The sequence below is a fragment of the Gadus morhua genome, chromosome 4 (assembly GCF_902167405.1).
Source record: "Gadus morhua chromosome 4, gadMor3.0, whole genome shotgun sequence".
In the NCBI taxonomy this organism is placed as follows: Eukaryota; Metazoa; Chordata; class Actinopteri; order Gadiformes; family Gadidae; genus Gadus; species Gadus morhua.
In genome coordinates this window covers 20,235,297-20,259,774 of record NC_044051.1, presented here as the reverse complement: position 1 = coordinate 20,259,774, position 24,478 = coordinate 20,235,297, and the positions used below count along the sequence as shown (strand labels likewise).

Genomic DNA, 24,478 nt, shown 5'->3' with positions numbered 1-24,478 from the left:
TTGCCGGGGCAGTGACAAGTGCATCTCGCTGAGCTCCTTTTACGTTTTAGTCACGCTGGCTCTGAGCGAAAACGTGCTTAGCCTCCTAGTACCACGTAGTGCTGTATGTCCCTATGTCGGCCGCTAGAGTTTTTCCTAGTTTGGAAGGAAACCCCCTTAGGATTTACCCATTCAGTGTAAATACAGATAAGAAATTCTTTGCTCAGGAGGATAAGTCTGATTATTGGTGGATGTGATTTTGCACCAAAAGAGGGCATATTTATGAATGAAGACATTGATCTTACTAACCTTTACTAAGAAGAAGAAGAAGAAGAAGGAGGAGGAGGAGGAGGAGGAGGAAAGGTTAGGCAAATGATGCGGCAAGGTCGCCAATTATGATGAAATGATGATTGGGTTTGGGGGGGGGGCTTACAAAACATAAAATCCCCCCAAAAGAAAATTGGGTGGCAGACCTTACATTGGTGGAAATCCTCTGAGTTTCATTTCATCATCAGGATGAAAAATGAGCTGAGTGAGTGGGCTGCTCATTGACATTCTGGCCATGATCCTGGTCATAGAATCACATGTTGTTAAATTAGTCTCTGTTCTACCATGTTTTAATATATCATTCTTTACTTTTTGATGTTGCTTTAGTTCTGCTGCACTCCTTTTATCCCATCTGTTACCATGTGTGATGTTTATTACATAAAATGATAAGCTATTTAAAAATCAACCCTTTAGCTACATCATCGGTCACCGTACCAAGTGATCATCTCATGTTTCTGTGTCCATCAGATGCGGAAATAGAGGGCAGACCCTGTGTACCCTTGTCAGGACAGAGCGCTCTCTCTCTCTCTCTCTCTCTCTCTCTCTCTCTCTCTCTCTCTCTCTCTCTCTCTCTCTCTCTCTCTCTCTCTCTCTCTCTCTCTCTCTCTAGCCTGTTCGTGTTTAATTGGAATGCATCTTTCATTCTTCTGCTCAGCAGTACCATTGCATGATGAAATATAACTGCATTTAGAGGCCAGACATTTCTTTTTCCCTCTTTCTGTTCAACCGTGTGGTTATTTCTAGGTGTCTAGTGGACTATGGCAGGTATCTGAGCATGTCTTTGTTTAGATTGCATTCACGTATATGTATGCTTGTTGATTCCTTGTGATACATTCGCTTTTTCTTGGAAAAGACATTTCAATTATCTTACATTTCAGATAATGCTTATAAATGGCTTGGTAAAACTAATCTGCTTGTATTTATTTGTCAAGAATGATTAAATACCTGTTCTGAATTGTGTTAATCAGTTTACAAAACATACTTTTTGTTGACGTGATGCCCATTTGTAAGTAGACTAGCATCTAAAATAGATTTAACAGCAATAGCAGCAAAGGACAAAAATACTAAAGTTGTTTGGGAGATGCATCATAAGTGATTCTTGGCAACGTCCACACTTTATTACATGAGAATATAAAATTGGCTATTTTAAATATCTATGTTGTTAATGTCTTTCTTTGTCAGCTTTTATGTACCTCTTGAAGCTTAGTGGATCTGTCACTCAGGAAACGCAGTGCACAAGGAAGAGTGAAAACCTCCAATCTGCAAGGATTTCTCTCTCTCAGGGAATCTGTCTCTTCTAATAATTTTTCTATCACTCTCTTGGTGGCGTTGCTGAGAGGGCTGCTGCTGTTCTGAGGAACCAAACATTTCTGTTGGCTTTCCCACAAAATGTTGTGATATGCTCATTTTATAATGCAACACCCCACTGCACTGCAGTCTTTTTTTGTTGAGTTATATACCTAATAATGAATTAATATTAGATTAGCATTAAAACTTTCTTGTTAAATACTACATTAGATTACATTACAATTTTATTTAACTTAACACGTAGGGATGTTAATTGCTTAATAAGACATGTAATTATAGGGTTGCAAATGATCCCAAATGAAAGGGGTGGAGGATATCAAGGGTGAGTCAACTCACATGTGCATGAAATTACTTTGGAGAATCTCTGCGAGCATTACTCTACTTAATGCTGTTAAAATTAATTTAATTACAGCAGTTATGGTAGAGTTCAGCAATTACAAATATGTACACTGAATATATTCAAACATTAGGAGTCTGTCGCTCGGAAACATTCATTACCAACTACTTTGGAGCAAAATATTAAAGCTGCTATAGGGAAAGAACAGACAAATAGATGGGGGCAAGACTTTGCAACTAAACCACTAAAGAAATTACCCCTGCATCTCTACTCCCTACCTACAGGTGTTGCATGTCATGCACCTGTGACAGGCAAGATGGATGCCTCGAACCAATTGTGGAAGAAATCCCTGATAGGTCAGAAATGAGCATAGCCTCAAATAGAGTAGAAACATATTCTCCCAGCCCACACCATTTACAATAAATGACACTCAAATAATCGTGCTGAAATATCAAGCACCTTTAAAATAGTGTAATGGTGTACAGGACCACTATCTTCTAACTTGCCAGATGGAGGTGGCTGGGGACGGCGCCTCATCCCTGATCCTTTAATAGTTGAAATACACTCTTTGGTCCTTTGTACAGGTTTGGAGAGGCGCCCTGTAAGCCGCTCTACAGGCAGTGTCCCCCAGATCCAGCTTGGATTGAAGAACCTTTCAACATCTCAAAACAAACAGTGTCGGCCTATTGTGCCTCACCATTAAAGCCTTTATTTTCATCCTCCTCTATCTGACTTTCCTCCTATGCTGTGGCGACCTGCCAGAAAAGACACACTCAAGCCCCTGACAGAATCCCAAAGCTCTGCTGGGCCCCGGTTCAGAGATTGTTTCTCTTAAGTTTCCACCTCAAGGTGATGCTACATTCGTCTGGAAATGTCACAAGTCAATGGCAGCAACCTTTTTCTTTTGGGAACAAAGTGCCGAGGATATTGCTGCTCTTTCACTACCCTTCCCCCCCCCCCCCCCCCCCACCCCACCAGACACAACTTTGTTTTCTGATTCAATAAATTGTACACAAAACATAATCTTTATTCATAGCCTCCCAGAACTGCCATCTCCAAAGGGCTTTTATTTTGTTGAGGGTCTTTTTTTGCAGCTTCTCATGAATTCTCAGAGGACCAACTGGACCTGCTGAAACGGGTTTGTCGAGTGGCATTTTTGTGAGTCGTTCCTCAAATATTGTCTGCCCACCCATTTATCCATGAGCACATGCAGACTATGTGGACTAAAATACACCACGGGCTGCAATTGAATGTTGGTCGCAGGCAACATTTTACACTTTGCAGTGATATGTGCGCAGAAGCAGTTGTAATCTTTTTATTTTTTTTATGTTCATTTTTTATGTTCATTTTCAAGACAAAGACATATTCATTCCTTTTTTCTTTACATCTAACACATAGTATCCCTAATTCCAACGCTATAAACGGTCGTAACATCGAATAATCTTGAGTGGAGCACAATTGAGAAACAAGAACAGGTCGTTTTATTAGTCCTACTTTTTCTTTAACCTAACAAGGGATCATCTCTTACAACGCAATGTACTACTGTTGGACTTTTCTAAAACTACCGAAGGCGTTATCTTCCTTAGTCTCTCATAATAAGACTAATCAATATTTCGTACAAATACTTTTAATTTTGAATGCCGTCTTCTGGAGTAAATAATGAAGAATGAGGGTGTACATAGTGAGAGCTACATTCAATCGTGGGCCTTTCTTGGACATTAAGCAAGAAGAAACAACGCATTAAATGCACCATCTCAGCAGGCCAAAGCCCAGCAGGCTGGGACAACATCGGGTCCCGGGTCACCGTTTTTCTTACTGAGTAAATACAAAGTAATGGCCTCATTTTATGATTAATATTTGGAGTGCCTAAGATCTATGTGCACACTTAAAAGGGGATCATTTTGTAAACGATGCATTGCTATTGTTGCCTACGGCATGGCCTAATACGTTTATTGCACACTGAAACCTCTCAGCGCATTATTAGCATTTTAGATAACTTAGATACTGCCAAAGCAAGCACATTTATTCCCCCTCATATATCACTGGCACTCATTATCATATGCCGTAGCTAGTAGTTGTGCTTGGGAGGGGAGTTTAAATTGTGGAAATCAAGACAAACATTCTTTTAAATATCATTTTCTGCTCTCAAAGGAAGCCTTTTTATTTTATTTGAAAGGTTAATTAATAGGCTGCCGTTATTTATTGTGCAGACCTAAGCACAGGCTTAATTAAATGCCATTCAGCCACCCTGACTTTGTGATGTGACCGGTGGTGGCACCACCACACCGTCTGTCTCCCCCAGACGGCCTGGCAGCCCGCCAGGTCTGCGTTAGGCTGGCTGTCTAACTGGTCTAAATGAGCCTTGAACCCGCACACGCTATATGAAGTCAGTGCAGCCATTTTAACCAGATACCCATCTGCTGAAAAGACCCTTAGGCGCCTATACGTAGCACGGCCTCGCTGTCGTCCTGGCAGATCTTCTCTCTCTCTGTCTGCCTTCCTTGTCTTCTATCCATCTTGACTGTTTTTTTCCCTTCCTTCATTCTATTTTCTGAGTGTTTCCTTCAAAATGAGTGTCTGGAGGCAGTGAAGGGGAATGAGAGCGGAGTGGCTCATTCCAAAGTTAATAACTTTTTTTAATTTAATTGCTTAAGTTCATTGTGCCCCCAATATGTATTTTTCCCCTTTTACTCATTGTCATTCAACACTGGGATTCCAATTTGCCACACGGCTTTTGAGAGCACGAGAAAGACAGAGTGGGAGTAAGAGAGTGGGGGGAGAGAGAGAGAGAGGGAGAGCGGGAAGGAGAGAGAGAGGAAATGGCACAGTGGCAGGAGAGAGACAAACTATTTTAATGGATGGCTGAACAAATTCAATTTGAATTTTACCACAGCTTTCATCTTCTTTACCGTGTACAAAATATGGGTTTACAGAAGTGAAGCAAGATGTTATTTCAGGGTATAAGTAGCACGGTCATCATGTTGAGAAAGTTCATCATTGGAGATAATTTGTTGCGTAGTGAAAACTAAACAGACACAATGCATTAGATATAAATTATGCAGATGTCATTCTAGACATTGTTGAACATAGACGAGACTGAAGAGTGTAGAGGTGGTAAACTTAGCACCACAAAGAGTTTGATTAATATTTATAACTGTGAAACCACCATGCAGAAGTAATTTGGAAGAAGAATACTACTTTTCAACTTTTTGATTCATCCAAACGAACGGTCCCCTGATCTGCTGCTTATTGCCTTGGCCTCTCAGACACCATGAGAGGATACCTTTAAAAGAGTAGGGGATAAAACGGCTATTTGATGCAAAGTGGTCCCTATTCACTTTTGAAATGCTAACTGAAAATCTGTAGAGGGATTAAAATGCTAATAAAACAGACAGGATACAATTGCTGTTTTTAAGCCTTATGAAATATTCATGCTTATGTATGAGCCCAGAGTTGCAGGCAGCACTGTTAGAACAGTGAAGTGTGAAAACTCAGCTGCATGCTAGGAGTTTACCTTTCTGCTACAGGTGACCTTTCCGACCGGAAGAATACGACAAAAACTGAACAGATTGAGAAGTCATCCGGCTGTTTTCTGAGGCAGACTCCTTTCACTCTTTTGTTTCAGCCATTGTGGAATTCACTTAAAGTTATTTAAACATATGTTACAATGACATCTGTGAGTTCATATTCAATATTCAAAATATAACATATGTAAATGGGTTTGATAAAAAAGTGATTCATTCATTGTTTTCAGTATTTTTTTTCCTAATTTACTTGAGTTGAGTCTGGAGCTGGTTGGTACCTTAAAGGCTTTTCACTGCTGGCTTTCGGTCAGACCTAACCCTAGGGGGGGGTGAATGCCTAGGCCCCGCCCACCTTAATGTGGTGTATAATAAACAGACATCTGGTGACTCCTCCGGTTAACATAGCAGCTTTGCATAGCAGATGCTAATGTGTCCTTCAGAGAACTTTGGTGGCCTACAATAGACGATACAAACTTCTACAAAAGTGGAGTTCAACTGGCAGCTGCCAAACTCCTGAAAGGTCAACTCATCACTTTGTTTGCGGACAGGGGATGTGGTCCAAGTAGGAAAGACACTCTCCTTCCCTTACTTAGTCATTCATACCCGCATTCCACTTGCTTCAGGGGTGGAAATCTCATTCAGGCAGTATCATTTAGCAGGACACATCACTCTGATGGGCAAAGTTGAAAACTATTGAGAGGAAGGAATAGGCCTACTAAGGTAGTGTGTCTTTCTCCATTACTTTTCAAACTCTCATGAGCCAATTCTACAGCAAAATATAAATTGTAATACATGTTGTTTTGATGTCAACAATTTGAATTGTAATCTGTCAAAATGCACTTCTAGTCACAACTACGCACCCAATTATCAAAAAGTTTCAGCCTATGCATAACATTTAAAAAGAGGGAAAGGGTTGGCAACCTCAACCTATAATCTTCCATTAATGCGCCTACAAAGCCCTGCATTGAATTTAGTCTGAATACTTATTAGCTTGCGAAATGAGTCCACAAGTTTTATTATGCACCAATATCAGTAACAAGATCGGCGCAAGAGTCCGCGTCTTTAATATATATATATATAACTATCTATCTATATGTAACAAATCTCAATTGTTATTTTGGTGAATTAAATAAAAATAAAAAAACAAGCAACACAACACGAACACAGGTTTGTAGCCTACTATGATGACGTGAGCTATTCGCTTTCTAGCCTTAGCTGGTAGTTTGTGTGGTTCGGTTTTTTTACTGTATTCTTATATTTATTGTTTTCTCCTCCAAAGCTGAGCATATTGACCTGAACCAGGCTTAAACAAATAACCTTGAGTGCTTTTTTATAGACTTCAGTGAATTTTCTATGTCCATTTCCTTTCTTTGGTCATTACAGTTTTTTACGATACAATAAACACTAAAATCTAAAGTTTTGCCCAATTATCAAAACCTTACACTCAAGGAGCAAAACTCGGCCCCAGATTTGCACCACTGTAAGCACAATGAGTCCGTTCACACTTTGTGCAAAACAATACACACAGTGATTTGAAACACTAACACACGCGTCTATGCATTAGACACAGAAGTATATCAAGATGTCACTTCCTTGCAATTCTAAAGCACTGACTATCAAATTACCACACCCATGAGCCAGTTCATTGAACACTGCCATCAGGTGTGCAAACACAAGATTGCTTAATTGTAGACACACCAATCAGGTTTAAGCACTATAAAAATGCAGCAGGTGAGTTCACCAAACTTAACCAAAATGGAAGGAAGAGGAAGAGGAAGAGTGAGGATGAGAGGGGGAATCGGAGAAGGAGGAGAAGGAGGCAGAGGCCGTGCCAGAGGTAGAGGCCGAGGTAGAGGTAGAGGAAGAGGAAGAGGAAGACTTCAAGCAGGAGGAGGTGAAGCTCAAAGGAGAAGAGGTCCAACTTTAAGCAATGAAATTCGCGCAACACTTGTGGACCATGTTGTGAACCATGGATTGACGCTGAGGGAGGCTGGACTGAGAGTCCAGCCAAATCTCAGCAGATTCACTGTGGTATCTGTCATAAGGGCATTCAGACTTGAAAACAGGTACAAAAATGACCTGTTTACAGCTTCTTACTGTATGCACCCCATATCAGCACTTTTAATACCCCTTCCTGTGACATTTTACAGTAGGTTACATGTGTTTTGTTCTACATAGGATTTAGGGTCGAGTACAACGAGGAGGAAGGGCTCCCATTTTCACACCACTGCAGGAGAGGGAGATTGTGAATATGGTTTTGGCAAATAATGCCATCAGGCTTCGTGAAATCCAGGCCAAAATTATTGAAGACCAAATCATTTTTCAGAACGTGAATCAGGTCTCTCTGTCCACCATAGCTCGTATCCTGAAGGCACATCAGGTACAAATGAAACAGATGTACCGAGTGCCTTTTGAGAGGAACTCGGAGAGGGTCAAACAGCTGCGGCATAAGTATGTGGAGGTATGTATTGTTCACTTTAGCACTCTGATGTTGCATACTGCACACATAACCTTTTGTTACATGTAAATGTGCTGTACACTAAATCTATGCTGAACTACACAATCTTGTCTCACTGTATTTTAGAGAGTCTTACAAATGGATGCTGAGGCCATTCAGCATGAGTACATCTACATAGACGAGGCGGGGTTTAACCTCTCAAAGGTCAGAAGGAGGGGAAGAAATGTAATTGGCCAGAGGGCAATTATTAGTGTCCCGGGGCAACGTGGGGGTAACATCACCCTTTGCGCGGCAATCACCCAGAATGGGGTCCTCCACCGCCATGCCAACATGGGTCCGTATAAAACCCCTCACATCCTTGCATTTTTAGACAGATTATACAACCTCACAATCAATAACATACAGATCCAATACATTGTCACCTGGGACAATGTTTCATTCCACCGCTCTGCTCTGGTCAGAACTGGTTTACACAGCACCCAAATTTCACAGTCCTTTTCCTGCCACCATATTCACCATTTCTTAACCCAATTGAAGAATTTTTCTCGGCATGGCGGTGGAAGGTTTACGATCTGCACCCCCTGGCTCGGGTAGCCCTCGTTCAGGCCATGGAGGAGGCCTGTGACCAGGTTGAGGCCACAGCCATACAGGGATGGATAAGGCATGCACGGCGATTCTTTCCCCGCTGTCTGGCGAATGAGGATATCGCCTGTGATGTAGATGAGATTCTCTGGCCATATCCAGCTAGGAGAAGAGACCAACAATAGCAATTTATGTGCTGTGTTTTCTTTTTTTTTTGGGGGGGGCGGGGGGTTCTTTTTTTGTTCATGTTATGTTCATGAAAACTGGGAATTTTTTTTTGCCTTGTTGCCTTGAGCATATGGAAAAAAATAAATAACATTGTCAACAGCATTAGTCTTGTGTCCTGTGTGGTTTCTACAGTAATGCATACAAATGTGTTTAGTGTTCACTGTGTGTATTGTTTTGCAAAAAGTGTGCGCAGACATTGTGTTTACAGTTGTGCAAATCCGAGCAATGTTTTGCAAATTCACTGTGTGCTTCACCCATACTACTCTATGCACTTAGAAGCAGAATTAGCCGAAAGTGTTTAAGGTTTTCAACATCAGAGTGTAACTGGTGCAAACAGAATTAAGTCATATGCAACGTGTGTGTTTCATATGGTAAAAGAATATGGTTTTGATAAGTTAGTGTATAGTTTTTACAAGAGTGGTTCATTTTGAAAAGGAGCTAAGGTGTTTTGCTAATTGGGTTTATGATTGTGCTATTCGTGTGTTGGATTTTGCTAAACAAAACAAAACAATCAAAATTGTGTTTATTGTATTGTAAAAAACTGTAATATCATTATCGAACTAGCGGTCTACTGCTAAATCCTTACAAAAAAAGTATGATTCTTTTTTAAGCTGCATTAGCTCATCAATCTGCATACTGAACATTTATTCATGCCTGGATTTTATAACTGTTTGCCTAGAAACAGACTGCAGATTGGGATAGCGTTGTTACATCCCTCTATTACACTTCAGATTAACAATATGGCACAGATGATTCAAAATGAGCCCAATCAGGTCCATCTGTCCATGATGCCAGCTAACTCCATTCATCAATCAACATGGTAAAGCAGGAGTCAATACTGGCTATAGACCGCACCGAGAACACATATCAGGATATATAACCTCATATGAGGTGGATAAGCATAAGTGACGCTAAGACATTTAAGATTTAGATTCAGTTTACTTGTCCTCCAGTCATGCAATCCTCCAGAGCCTCTTCTGGATGCGGCCTCCATATCGGAGCCCATTCTCCCCGCGGATTGTGTAACTCAAGAGCCCTTACACTGGCTTTAAATCAGAGGAACACGGGGAACGGGCTGCTGCACTGTGTGTGATTTACAGTTCGGAAACTGGAGCACCCGCAACCCACATTAATGCTAAAACAATAACAACCAATACATACATTTTTCCTACCGGCTGTAAAAAAAAACTGCGAGCCAAAAGATTCTGGCTTGGATTCCCAAGCATCTCTGAGCGAGGTGCCTGTGCTTCTTAATGACATGCATCTCAAAGCGCTGTGAGTCACTGCCTGCAGAGGTGTGCTCTGTTGAACAACAAGAAAGACACTATTGCAATCAATTCACATTTTATTCTAATGGAAGAATTGATCTTGCTCAATTGCCTGTCTCTGTTTCCTTGAGGTTTTGGAGGAAAACAGATATAGGAGGAGGAGAAGAAGGAGGAGGATGATGATGATGATGACTGTGTAGAGGTGGAGATTGGAGGAGGGTTGCAGAAAAGGAGGAGGAGGGGAGAGGATGAATAGAGAGGAGTAGGCACTGGAGTTTAGCGAGGTTGATGAGCGATTTGCCACCCAATCTGTGCGTATTCCTGCCTACAATCGATCCCTGCTCTCTGCTTTATAATCCCTGGGTCGATGTAATCTGAACCACCATTAAACAGCCAGCATTAGCCGCTGGCTGCTGGTGTAACTACAGCATCCTTCTACTGATCAGCCCTAAAGGCCAACAGGGGCTTGCACACACAATGCCGCGCTATGAAATCATCAAGTGTAAATTAGATGAGGCAATACTGAAGGCACAATGCATTGGCATACTGAATTCATTGGCAAGGAGTTATTTGTTTTATTATTATTATTTTTCTCAACATTTTGAACGCTTCCAATCGCAACGGGTAGAATTAGAAAATAAGTAGAGTGAACACATAATAGACTGTGGTGCATCACTGGTAAATTGGATTGGGGATAGATTAATCAGTCTTAACACATCGGAGCAGAAAGAGTATGGAATAATGTAGGACGTGGCAAAGTTAAAGTAAAAAGTAGAATAATTATAGTAAAAAGAGATTAAAGTATAATTATAGGTTTAATCTACAAAAATAGTAGATAAATTATCTCATTAAAACCCATTTTTTTATTAATTCCAAGACCTACACATAGTTTGTGTGTATAAGTGATGGAGATGTGTGTGTGTGTGTGTATGTGTGTGTTAATGTGCGTGTGTGTGCATGTGGTTTTGTGGGTGTGTGCCTGCGTTGGTACCTCCAAGGAATAGGCATCCCATTTCGTAGTCTAAGTCTAAATCTAGTCTAGGAGTCAATGGTTAGTTGTACATGTTATCAGATATCATGATATTTAATCTATCCATCTATTTTATAAAAGAAAGAAAAAATCAAACCAAAGAACAACACAAAAGCTATGAGACGCCAAATGCCCAACAAGAACTAAAATATTAACATGCGATACGAACACAGTTCTGATGATCATAACAAGTGCACTGCCTTTAACATGCATGTAGAAAAATAACTCATGCGACAATTTCGCATGAAGTCGTTCTTGAATCTCGTCAAGCATATAATGCCCCGACCCTAACCTCTGGGTTGTTACATGCAACGAACTCCCGAATAAAACCCCAGACTGTCTCTTTTTTATCCTCCTACAGATTACAAGGGTCTGCACGCAGCCCTCTAGCTGGGCTCTTACAACGGGGACAAGAGGAGGCATGCTGCTTGTACCACACAGATACAGCCACACAGAAATAGCGGGGAGGCGAAGAGGGTTAGCATGTAGGGATTAATCAGAACGGCAACAACTCTAATCTCTCGTTTCTCCAACTCAAAACGGCGGGCTCCATCTTGTATTGCTTTAAGCTCTTTACGGCCGCCATTACTGAGGGAGGTGGCGGGAGGCTAATCTAAACTAAAAACAAGATTGCGTGGTGTATTGCTGCCGGGGTGTGTGGCGGTCAGGGGTGGGACAGAACAAGACGAAGAATGAAAATGGATTTTCTTTCCTGTCCAGACAGAACTATATATCTTTTCTATTTTTTCGGTTTTATTTGTCGGATAAGTGGTTATGACTAAGACCCCCCACCCCGCACCAATTTTTTTTTTAAATGTATTTTTTTTCTACAATTTCTATTTACAGCTGAGTTCCTCTACCAGCTGAACAAAGTCAGCCAGACGCTATAGGTGGATAGGCTTCCAGCATCGAAACCAAACCCTGACTCATTTCATCTCTCTCTCTCTCTCTCTCTCTCTCTCTCTCTCTCTCTCTCTCTCTCTCTCTCTCTCTCTCTCTCTCTCTCTCCTGCCACACAGCGTGCTAACCTCCAGCAACACTAAACCTAATCCAATAGTGAATTTCATTTCTATTTTCTCTTGCTTCGGACCCCTGGGGGCCCCACACGTCAGAGATGAGGTGAGAGAAGAAAAAATGTGAGAGAGAGGGACAGACTTCATTCTCCACTGCTTAGCTTGTATACCTCTCTCTCTCTCTCTCTCTCTCTCTCTCTCTCTCATATATATATATATACACACGTTAAAAGGCGTATAGCTGAAAAGTAAAGTTTGAATAACCATATCATTGAACCTAAGGATGTTCACCAAGCTTTTTCTGTAACCTTTTTTCTATCTATCTATCATCTAAACTTTTTCAGGGTAGATAATATCATCAATTGTTGTAATTGTTGACTTTTTGTCTTGAGCCGATGTATTCTTCTCTGGCTAACGTGATGGGAGGCGTAAGATGCTGCAGAAGTCCATCCAGTGATGCAACACATCACGCTTCCCTTCTCTGAAAGCTTCCCAAGCCATCTCCTTAGCATCTCAACAACTGACTTTGACTTCTTAAACTCCTGATTAGTCGTCCATCCTTTGTAATTGAAATCACCAGGTGAACCTCCTTGTATCTTTTCAGTGTTAGACAAGATTGACAAGATAGAACCAGTTTAGAACCTTGGACTCCTCGGATCCTCTGTTCACAACCTGCCACAACAAAGTTAACAAATCTGACACTTTCCAAACAAACTCATCATTGTGGTTCAGTTCTTGTTTGGTACAAAACTGCCACTGCATTGTTAAAGAGATCAGGCTCATAGATTTGTGTCGATATATTCCCATTGGTATTTTCTTTACTCAACTGGTGTACGTTTGTGTGATGTCCGCTAACCTAATTATTAATAAGACACTCAAAATAAATATGGATTCATGACAAGACTAAACATACCCTTGGTTCTTATGTCCCACAGTGGCAATAAGGACTGGATACTGTTGGATATTGATTTCCTCTCAGTTTAGGTCAAAGTTAAATTCAGTTCAGCAACTTTGACCAGAAGTTCAAATAAATACGCAGAAACACACACGCAGTAAGGTGCACACACCCATCAACAGATGGACAGGTTTGGTGAACTCTCTTCACAGTCAATCTGCAAGTCATCACACCAATCTGCGGGGGACATTAGTAGTTATCAATCCTCATCAGAACTGACATGGAAGATATGCTGAGATTCATCACGGCGTTTTTATGCAATCTAGTCGAGTTCTTGGCGTATCCCCTAGTTTGTCTGGACCGGTTATGGTGGTGGTGATCCATTGAAATGTCCTCACAATCGTTTTAAAAAGTCAATGGAATGTGACACACACACACACACACACACACACACACACACACACACACACACACACACACACACACACACACACACACAACCCCCCACCTGCAGCACCACGCTCTGGTCGAAGTTGTAGGCGCTGGGCCGGCCCTCCAGGGTGGAGAAGGCCACGTTGCCCCCGGTGAGTGGCGAGATGTCGCTGAACTCCTCGGTGCAGGCGGGGCTGCGCTCGTCCTCCCCGGGCCGCAGGTAGCCCTTGGCGTCCCGGCCGTAGGTCTTGAGGCAGGAGCCGCTGTAGTATTGGTAGGGCAGCCAGGCCCCGCCCTGCTCCAGACGCTTGTAGATGGCGAAGCTCTCCGGGCGGCTGGTGTAGAACTTCAGGCGCAGATAGGTGATCTCGAAGGCCTTTCCTGGGCGAGGAAGAGGGAAAATTAGCTGTTTTTCTTTTGGGATTAACCGAGTGTATAAAACCAACCCATCTGTACAGTCAACATGGATGTTAGTTATGGAGTGAGCTCTGCTTCATGCAACCAGCATTACCAGCTATGAAAGCTTGAATTACATATGCATAAACACACAAACATATCACATACATAATTAAGCTCTGGTGTTTAGGAAGGCAGAAAGAAGGCGGAAATAAACAAACAAACTTATCTCGTTCCAAATTTACCGACGGCGTTTGGCTAGGCAGCGCAACTCTCCTTGTTGACTTGTTTTGTGCTGTAGCATGTACAACAAACACGTGCAGCCTACCAAATCTGAAGTTCTCTTATCTAAAATTATGCATTAATATTTTCATCTTTTCATTTTCTTCTGTTCTGCCCACCAGACAAAACAAGCTAAACATATCAGCTTCCAAATCTATATAGACTTCAGCTTAATGCACAATGATTTAGAGTTGGGGGAATTTATGTGTTTTCTAACATATAAGCAATGTATGATGATGCTGTAGGCCCAGAGGACACTGAAACACACGTAATTGCATTTAAGAAAAAAACAAGGCAAAGGGGATCGCTGTGATTTCCCTTGCCTGTGTGCAGCGTAAATGAATGTTGTCCCTGCCGCAGTAGAAGAATTCTCTAGATTATTTTCTCATTACGCAGGACATAATAAGCCCCTGAAGTGAACCATAGGTCAAAGGGGAAGGAAGAGGAAATATGTCTTCATTGTTTGTGATTTCGATTTTTTTTCTTCACCGGTATTGCATTGTAAGTCCGACAGTAACCCTAGGCATAACAAATCCATTTAGTGGATGATTACAATTAAAGTAAAAACAATAAAAATAAACAAATTGAGGAAACAGGGAGCTGTTCTTTGGCAAGAAGTCAAGGTTTTAAATTGAAAGTTTGGCTGCCAGCAAGTTCTATATGATTGTGTGGTCCTGTCTTTTCTAAACCTTACAATAAAGCAAATGAAGGGATGGAGGAACAGGTGAACGTTGGGCTGGATGATGAGGGACACAAGCCTAGTGGAGCACATGAGAGTAAAGCGGACTAGCAGGAGTTAAGGTGGACAGAATGGTGGGAAGAACCTATCTCTTCCCTACACTCAATCCAGGCCTGTGTTAAAAGAGCTACACAGAAGCAGAAGCCCTGGTCAGCATATCGCAGGCTAAGGAGACGGTCTCTCCGACCGAAGATGTGGAGAAGGGGTTAACACTCTGCGGCAATGCACTGCAATTTTACACTCTAATTGAAGCAGTCCGGATAACTAATTTTTCTGGGGGAGTCTTATCTGAGCAGCAAAATATATTCTGAAAATGGTGTGGTACGAGGTGAGATTAAATAAAATCTGAGGGTAGTATGTATCTCGGGCATACTTTAACAATCTTCATGCTTTGTTGTCACATGTGGAGGTCGAGATTGTTCTGCCTGAGAGGAAATGTAAATATTGGACCATAATTCCTGACATTCTTATCTGTACCGAGGTGGTGGCGAGCAGAGAATATTGATAATTGAAAGACCTGATGGTTTTGTGTCATCCATTTTGCATTTTGCTGAAAGTTGGAAGTTTAAAAAAGCTTCTTGCCTGTTAAACCCTCAACCTGACAACACTGCTGTGTGCTTCTTTGAGCTTTGCTGATGTTTTTTTGCCTTTGGGGCTAAGCTAAGGTTATAAATCAACCAAAACCAAGGCCAAGTTTTAATTCCCATGATTGATTTTAATACGCAGATGTCAAAACCCTTCATCTGCACCAAGCTGAGACAACTACTTCACCAATACCCTTCACTATCTAACCATTTATCCATAGTGACTTTGAAGGTGAATTCAGGTCTGTGTCATAGAATATAATATAATTCTCTTTATTGCCATTGCACATAGTACAGCAAAATGTAAATGTCATCCAGACGGTGCGATTCACAACAACACATTTTTACCATATACGATTGAGAGGAAGCTCGGGGATAGGACACCTTGCTCTAAGCATAGCTACGGGTCGGCCCGTGGTGAATTCAGGTCGTTGAGGGGCAGCTAGGGGTAAGGGCATCTTGCTCTCAGCAAACCTCTGTGTGAGGTTGTGGTGAATTCAGGTCATTGAGGGGAAGCTGGGCTTCAGGACATCTTGCTCTCAGAATACCTATGAGTTTGGTCGTGGACTATGATATTGGTCGACAGTTCCTTTCGGTTGGTAGTCCACCAACCATCACAAGGTCTTGGATGTGGAAGAGAACATTTAGAACAAAGCAGTTACCCTTTGCCATAATAGAGGTATAGATCCAACCATATCTATGCATGCATACGTATATGCCATGCATAATATAATCCCTCCCCAGCTGAGAATTGTTTGGACCTGCTTAGGGTTTCATAAGAATCGTGGTGTAGGCAGAAGACGATGAAAGCACTCTAATTGGAAACACTATGAGTATGTTTCCTACGCTGTCCAGTGACCCGTTGAGGTGCCATTTCTTTGTTAGAATACTGCGCTAAATGTAACTGTCTTTTTACAGGATAAGTCCCTGGACTTTCTGTCTTCCCAAAAAAACTAGATTCATGGTGATGTGCCAAAAACCAAACTGCATTTGCTTGAAAAGCATGGAGCCATCGATGTACACCATCGCTGTACAACACTACTCTCACCAATTAAGGAGATACAGCTGAGTCCTTGGTTGTGTTAGTCCTGACTCAACACATGTTGCAGTGGGAAGCGTCAGTAGTGCCTTCTAGTTGCACGCACCTTTGAACTGGTGTCGTCAGTTTTCACACAAAGAGTTTGCCTTGTAGCATGCGAGCCCCATGGAGACTAAACTCAGCCGCGGCCAGACTTAACATCTACAAGTGTGTTTACAGGAAGCTCATGTTTCTACAAGATGATCCAAACAGTTCTTCAATTTATTTATTATCTTCCATGTGCAGACGATATTGTACGGATGAAACGCTTGCTGTGTGAACCACGTAACCAAATCTATATGCAGTACAATACGTTACTTTGTTTTGTAAAGATCTTACTCTGAAGGCTGATCTTCAGGGTTCCGTCATGTAAAGGTCGGTTAGAGGAGCTGTCAGAGAGTTTGCCCACCGCGGCCACATGTGAGCACACATCTGCATCTGAGGCCCGGCGGCAGGAACTGACTTTCCTTTGACACACAACTCAATGAAAACCAGCTGCAAGGGCCCGACATCTGTCTACGTGTGTGTGTGTGTGTGTGTGTGTGTGTGTGTGTGTGTGTGTGTGTGTGTGTGTGTGTGTGTGTGTGTGTGTGTGTGTGTCTACGTCCCGTCCCCCGCCCCCCAACATACACACAAGCAAACATCCGAGGGATCTTTTTTTCCTTCTCCTTTTCATTTCCCATCCTCCTGGTTGTGTTTTGTTTACCCCCACCCCGGAATGGATTCCACAGAAAGACCGGGCTGCAAAATGTGTCCCCCTAACATACCGAGTTCTATTTATCATCTGCTTCCCTCCCCCACTGAGGGGGGGCTTTGTTTTGTTTGGAGAGAGAGAGAGACAGAGAGAGAGACAGAAAGAGAGAGTGACTAAAAGAGACAGAGACAGAGACATAAAGCGAGAGAGACAGATAGAGAGACAGAAAGGGACAGAGACTAAAAGAGACAGAGACATAAAGAGAGAGAGACAGAGAGAGACGGAAAGAGAGAGAGACAGAGAGAGAGACGGAAAGAGAGAGAGACTAAAATAGAGAGAGACAGAGACAGAAAGAGAGAGAGAGAGAGAGAGAGAGAGAGAGAGAGAGAGAGAGAGAGAGAGAGAGAGACTAAAAGAGACAGAAAGAGAGACAGACAGACAGGGAGACAGAGAGAGAGAGAGAGAGAGAGAGAGAGAGAGAGAGAGAGAGAGAGAGAGAGAGAGAGAGAGAGAGAGAGAGAGGGAAAAAGAAAACAGGCCATGTCGAAGATATAACCCCCCACCAAGACAGACCCCCAGATGGGCCATTGATGCGTGTGTGTGTGTGTGTGTGTGTGTGTGTGTGTGTGTGTGTGTGTGTGTGTGTGTGTGTGTGTGTGTGTGTGTGTGTGTGTGTGTGTTTGTGTGTGTATTGGTGTGTGTGTCTTATATGGATCAAAATCCAGCCCATACCAAAGTCTTAATGCACTCCATTTTCTAAGTTTTCTGTTGGATAAACATAGCTGTCCCTCAGGCCAGGAGGTTGAATGGCCCAGCGAGCCATGGGGGTGAGTGGGGGGGTTCTGGGGGGCCTATCAGGTAGGATGAATAAGGTTCTCTGATTTGGACGCCGCAGAGAGGCCAAGAGGTGTATTTGGTCTGAGCCATCCAGACACGTGGGTGCTGGGAAAGAGTTTCAGAAACAACAAATAGTCCACACGGCGCTCCACATTCCTGTGTTGCCTTTGTGACCCTTTGATCATTTTAGTACCAAAGCGATCTGACAAAAGATATTATTGAATTAAACAATTAGCCCAAAAGACAAGCCAGCTGTCGGGTTCTGCTGCCAACTCTCATGACATGTGATTTAAATTGTTAGCACTCTGCTGACATTTTCACAGCCCCCCTTTTGTAATTATTTCCTTTTTTTTCTAGCTTGAGGCTAAATGTTGTCCTGGGGGAGGTTGTTGGTATTTAGATGGAGAGAGAGAGAGAGAGAGAGAGAGAGAGAGAGAGAGAGAGAGAGAGAGAGAGAGAGAGAGAGAGAGAGAGAGGAACAGAGAGAGAGAGTGAGAGAGCGCGCTCTGTCCTGACAAGGGTACACCCAGTCTGCACAGGGTCTGCCCTCTAATTCTGCATCTGATGGAATCATTAACAAGAGATGATCAGTTGGTACGGTCACCTAGATTGACCCGATGAACACAGAAATATGAGATGATCACTTGGTACGGTCCACTAGATTGACTTGATGGACACAGAAAAATGAGATGATAACTTGGTACGGTGACCGATGATGTAGCTAAAGGGTTGATTTTTAAATAGCTTATCGTTTTATGCAATAAACATCACACATGGTAACAGATGGGGCCTTTTAAAGAATAGGGTTAATAATTCTCATTATCGTTTTTTTGTTAAACAATGGTTGTATTTTCACAAAGATTAATTGTGTAGTAGAACTGGCATGAGACAAACAGGGCGGACAGGAATTGCTGTTTGTACCACACCATTTTCTGTGACATGTAAATAATCACCTGTAAATAAACGTTGCCTGTTAATAAATCCACTCCTGGAGCATTAAAACAGCCTTTTTCTTATCTTATTTTCATGTAAATAATCGCTCCCATTACAGCTGACAGAACATTTCTGGAAATCCAACAGTCAATGAACAGAATATTGGGATTTGGACACTTGCAGATGGAATCCAATTTATGCAGGATTTCTTCCATTTGGTGTCGGCTTAAAATGTATATTTTCTCAATACAATTTTCAATGGATGACCTTTTCCCCCAGCTAAATCACCTGGTGTTTTTTGGATTCTCCCACACCATTCCCTTTCCCAGGTTCATACATTTTAACGTGAGGTAGACAGAGGTTTGACTTTACTAATCCAAACTTTTGAATTTGACCAGGCGTTTAACTTTCTATATGAAAGACATAATAAATGGAAACAACAAATAACATCCATTTGAATTAGATTAGAGTGTAGGGTTGTTTATTATTCTATGTGTCTTCTACTAAATTGGACTAATCTGTGCCTTTGGGGAATATATATTCCTCTTTAGTGCCTTTTAGGCATCGGGTTGCTAGAAATGGGCTTCGGGCTATGTGTTAGCAATTACTACAACAGGAGGTTTTAAGGCGCGTCGGGCAACATGGGTTTGGTTTAGGAAAGATTAAAGGCATTACTGAGGAACACACCCAGACGGCAAGTTACAAAGGTCCAGCTGTTTTCAGTGCTTTTGGGATTCACTCTTGATCTGAATGGCACTTCACAAGATTATGTATCAAGCTGCGCAAAAAAGGAAGATTCTCGCAATACTAACAGTCGATAAGCGTGAAGAAGGCTGTCAGAGACTGCCTTGGAAACCCTCGTATCAGAAGCAGAAACTGGGGGCTCTGAAGCATTTCCACTCGGAACAAAGTCTTACCAGATGGCCCTCTCTCGACCAACTATTGCAGGATTTAAATTCCATTCTGTGACAAACAAAATAAAAACAAAAACATTCCGCTTGGCCATTGGTGAGAGTTTTCCTAAACTCTTTTTCAGGCAAAGGCAAAATTAAATTTGGGAAATGTTATGAGCTGTTGTGCTCAGCAGATGCACAGATACCTCAGACACATCAGGGAGTTGAACCGACCACAAGAAGTATCCATGACGCAATGCCCTGGAAAAAAAGGTGTGCGCGCACACGTGTGTGTGTGTGTGTGTGTGTGTGCATTGGCTCTGGGCTCCTTACCCAGGTGAAGGGTGATGTTGACAGAGTTGGGGTGCTGCACCCCGTAGAACATGGACTGGCTCTGCCACCAGGTGGGCTCCTGGTCCGTGTGGAAGTCTGTGAGCAGGCGAGCGCCGTGGCTGTGCTCGGGGTCGGCGGCGTCACAGCGGTGGCAGAGCCGCGTGGAGCCCGTCTGCATGCAGTAGTCCTCAGGTGGCGTGCCGCACGCGTTGGACACCAGCACGCTGCGGTTGAAGGCGGCGTTTTCAAACTTGGGCATGCAGCGGCTGGGCCGCCCGTCGTCATCGTAGCAGGAGTCCATGGCCCCCCAGACCAGGAGGACGGAGTGGCGGTGGAGGTGTAGGGTGAGGAGGATGGCCAGGGTGAGAGACATTGTCCCAGGTGCTTCCATGGTGAATTTCAGGTCTAATTCCAGATCTTACCTACGTTGACTAGAATGTGCAGCAGGGTGTATCAGTCCTTCATGCTTGGAGACAGAACATGGAGTCTGTGGTGTTTGGAGAAGTAATCCAACAAGAACAAGAACAACAAAAACACAAAACCCTGGCTTGTTCCACTGTTCCTTCTCTGTTTCCTCCTGTGTTCCTGCTGGCCTCACTGCCTCAGCATTCCCTCTTCTCATGCAGACTGGAGAAAAGGGCAGAGAAGTTAGTCAGGGGTCCCCCCCACATTCTCTCCCCCCCACCCCTCATCTGGTAGAGGAGGGACAAGATTGGAACAGGGGGAGGGCGGGAGGGGGGTGGGCGATAGACAAGGGGGTGGAGGTGGAGCAAGTTTACAGGGCCTGGACTCTTCCCCCTGCTGGTCATGAAATGACAGAGCACTTGTTGTCGTGGATTGGTGTGTGTGTGTGTGTGTGTGTGTGTGTGTGTGTGTGTGTGTGTGTGTGTGTGTGTGTGTGTGTGTGTGTGTGTGTGTGTGAGTGCGTGTATGTGGGGGGAGGGGGGGGGGGATAGCATTACTCAACAGCACACGGGTAATATTTTCTCATTTGATGAAAAAAAAAAAAAAAAAACATTTCATAAGTCATTTCAATAATGTAGCAGTCTTGATTGAGGTTAATAGACCTCTGGGCGTTGTATTGCAGAGTGAGAGCCCAGGCGTTTGATTTCACCACTTATGCAAAGAAGCCATATCTTTATGGTGATGAATGCACACTGCAGTCGGCAGCACACCATGCTCTTCTGGTAAATGCTGACTGCAATGCGTCGCTGCGAAGAGGCTTTGCATTCTAAAAGACGTGTTTTTTTGTTTGGTTTTTCTTAAGCAGACACATATCCCTACAAAGTTGCGACAACTTATCTCAGGAAGGTCTGTGGCGTCATGAGAGATGGCGACGTGTAGAGCTTTAAGAGATGTAATCCGTTCGGTTCCGCGGTGAGGCTCTGGCATAGGATGGTTTGGTCCTGTATTCACATAATTGGTCGGCTGCTGGATTCAAGTGATCGCTTTTGACCGTATTAAAGCTGCTCTAGGTGAAAGCAGGACAAAGCAAGATTCTGAAACTAAACAACTCAAAAAACATCCGCTCCCTCTCTGCTCCCTCTCTAAGGACGTTTAACCGCCATTGAAAGGTGTTGGATAAATGTACCTGTGATTGACAGGCGAGATTGATTGGTTTTGGGGCATGTCTTCCCCAAACTCACTAGAGAAGAGATACCCTGATTGGTCAGAAATAAGCTGGGAGCGGTCTCAAATCTAAATTGTCTCACACAGAGGCAGGAAAAGTCTACTCAAAGCAGATATTATCACGAAGGGACATTTATGGCATTAATAATAGCTCTTACATTTTACCCAGAAACGATTTGCACATTGTTTTTGTTGTTGGGTTCCTCGTCTGTATACTGCTTGCGTTAGAATGGGTAAGGTATAATCATCCAGAACAGAGAAACTAACTGATAGATGAGGTGACTGTATCACATTTGGATTACCAGGTGGTGCGCCGCATTGGTGTTGATAACCACAATTAAGCTTTCGCACACAATTTGCAGATGAATGGTTTCAGTAAGGAAGAAAAAATAAAACAAAACATGATGAGTAAAGGCAGAAAAAAAAAGATAAAAAGTCATCCATGAAGAAATTAAAAAACTATAAAAAATTATAAATGTGAGACAGACAGTAGGTGAGCGAGGGAGAGTATGAGTGAGAGACACAGACAGAGGAAAGAAGTAATAAAAACAAGAATACGGACAAGACTACATTAAGATAGCAGGGTAGAGACGGGGAGCAATCAGAGTGGTGTGTGGACGGGGGCATTTGGATGCTGTAGATTTACGATTCCGGTGGGATTTACCGTACAGTCTCACCCATATTTCCTTGTGATTGCTCTGATTTATCGGAGCTCTGTCATGGCTCAGGCTGGCAGACATAATAAAAAAGGAAAAGAAAAAAAGGACACCACATCAATTTGCAGCGAAATCGTCCACCGCCTACGGATGAAAGCGTCTGCGACTAAGATTCTGTTTGACTGTCTGTGGATCTCCCATTATGATAAGAGCCAGCCTTAAGGGCTGTGCATGGTGCCGCTATATACAAAAAGGGGCTGCATTTATTAAGACACTACCTGCGTTATCGACAATGCTGAACTTCTTGTGGATTCCGTCAGAGAACATTCAACCATGATTTTGTTGGGCGGAATTTTATAATGTTTGCTTTGTTATGGTAATGATGTTTAACGTGTGCAGTCGCTGAGACGTTTCAAGACGGTGTGAACCGGAGGGTGGTTGAGGCTCTAAGGACCCAATCAGAAGACAGGTGAGCCATAGGCAGGTGTGGTCAATGTACTGATCACCTGTATTCTCTAAATCACATTAATAATAATAATAATAATAAATTAAATTCATATAGCGCTTAATATGGTACTCTAAGACGCTTGACATTAATCTCAGGGTTCATAGAAGGGAAGGTAAAAAGGAGTTAAACTATCTCAAGGTCTGCACATACAATTCTCTATTTTGGACCCCAAGTGTCTGTTCACAGATGGTGAATTTAGACGCCATTATTTTGTGAATTGCCTCAGTAGCGTGTATTTGTTGGTCTCTTCCTGTAGTATCTAACTGGGCGAGAATGTACCGGTAAGCCTTTGAGCAGTTCAAACCTAATATTTTTGATGGCTGTATTGATACACGTCTCCCTATATTTCCCCAAACAGTTGGCAGCCAAGCGACAATTGAATTGCTAGCCATGGGCTTGGACAGTGGGATTCTTACGGGTCTTGTTTTCACTGCTGCCAGAGGACATTACATGTAGTGCAAGGTATTTCACTTTTTCGGCCAGAAACAAGGTGGGCACGATGCTGGGTTATCGGTTGATCCCTTTGTCTTTTAATTTCTTTACATAAGGGAAGGGAAGGTACTGTTTGACGTCACAACCACAGCAGATTGACATGAGCTGACACATTTTTACACCATGCTGGGCTGGCTGGGTCCGGGATAATCCTTGAAGTAAAAATAAACACATCCCTGAGACCGTACCTGTGACACAAACTGTCAAGGCATCAAAATCCCATCGAAAATAGCTTCGCCAAAAAATAAAGAAATATATACTGTCTGTATTTTCGAGTTCAAAGCCAGCTTCTGATATTTGAGTGGTCTTAAATGAACGCAGCGTGGCGCCGGAACGGAAGGGAATGAGTGTCAAGCCCCCCGAGGGCGAAGATCGCTTGGAGCCCCCCCCGCTGTTTAATTCAGACAGACGACTCCACCACCCACCTGATGGCTGTGGGCAGGGGGCCCATGGAGAGACACCATCCACCCACAGATGAGACGGTGCTGGCCCACATCCTGCACTGCTGACACAGTGCTATCAAGGTATTTCATTATGTCAAGCGTGACTATTGATTTATGGTTGAACGTGTGCAGATTTATTGTTCGATTCATTTTATTTTTCTGATAGCTTTATTAAACCGCTTGACTATTTTTATCTTTATCCAATTTATATACATGTATATGTCATTAATTCCATGTATATATCGAATATTGAAAGCTCCTTACATATATGCATTATTACTTTAGAAATATGTTTGACTAACACACACACACGCGCGCACACGCATGCAGGTTAGATTGATTCGCTCATGATGATGTGCCATAGGTGAGTCACTCACTAGTGCGACACGATGATTCCAGTCTGCCATCGACTGCTTGGCTGTCAGCCAGGCTTCACTCTCCGTCAGCTTGACACACCGATGTCTTTTTTTTGTTGTTTGTCTTTTTTCTACATCCTTGAACTTTCTCAGCCAGACTTTTCCTCCCACCTCTCCAGTGAAAAAAGAGCAAATTCCTTCTCGTTTTTTCAACATCCTCTTCGTGAGGTTCTCCTTACTGCGA

General features: G+C 42.8%; 1 protein-coding gene across 1 annotated transcript in view; it reads right to left on the bottom strand.

The window, feature by feature from the left end:
• The window catches only part of lamc3 (laminin, gamma 3), a 100,544-nt gene extending 79,745 nt beyond the window's left edge, over nucleotides 1–20,799 (bottom strand). The window contains exons 1-2 of the mRNA XM_030354263.1: nucleotides 20,151–20,799; nucleotides 13,458–13,762 (exon numbers count right to left, since the gene is read on the bottom strand). Of these exons, the coding sequence (XP_030210123.1) occupies nucleotides 13,458–13,762; nucleotides 20,151–20,541 (696 nt within the window). The 5' untranslated portion in view covers nucleotides 20,542–20,799. The remainder of the gene's footprint in view (nucleotides 1–13,457; nucleotides 13,763–20,150) is intronic.
• Between the last annotated feature and the right edge of the window lie 3,679 nt (nucleotides 20,800–24,478).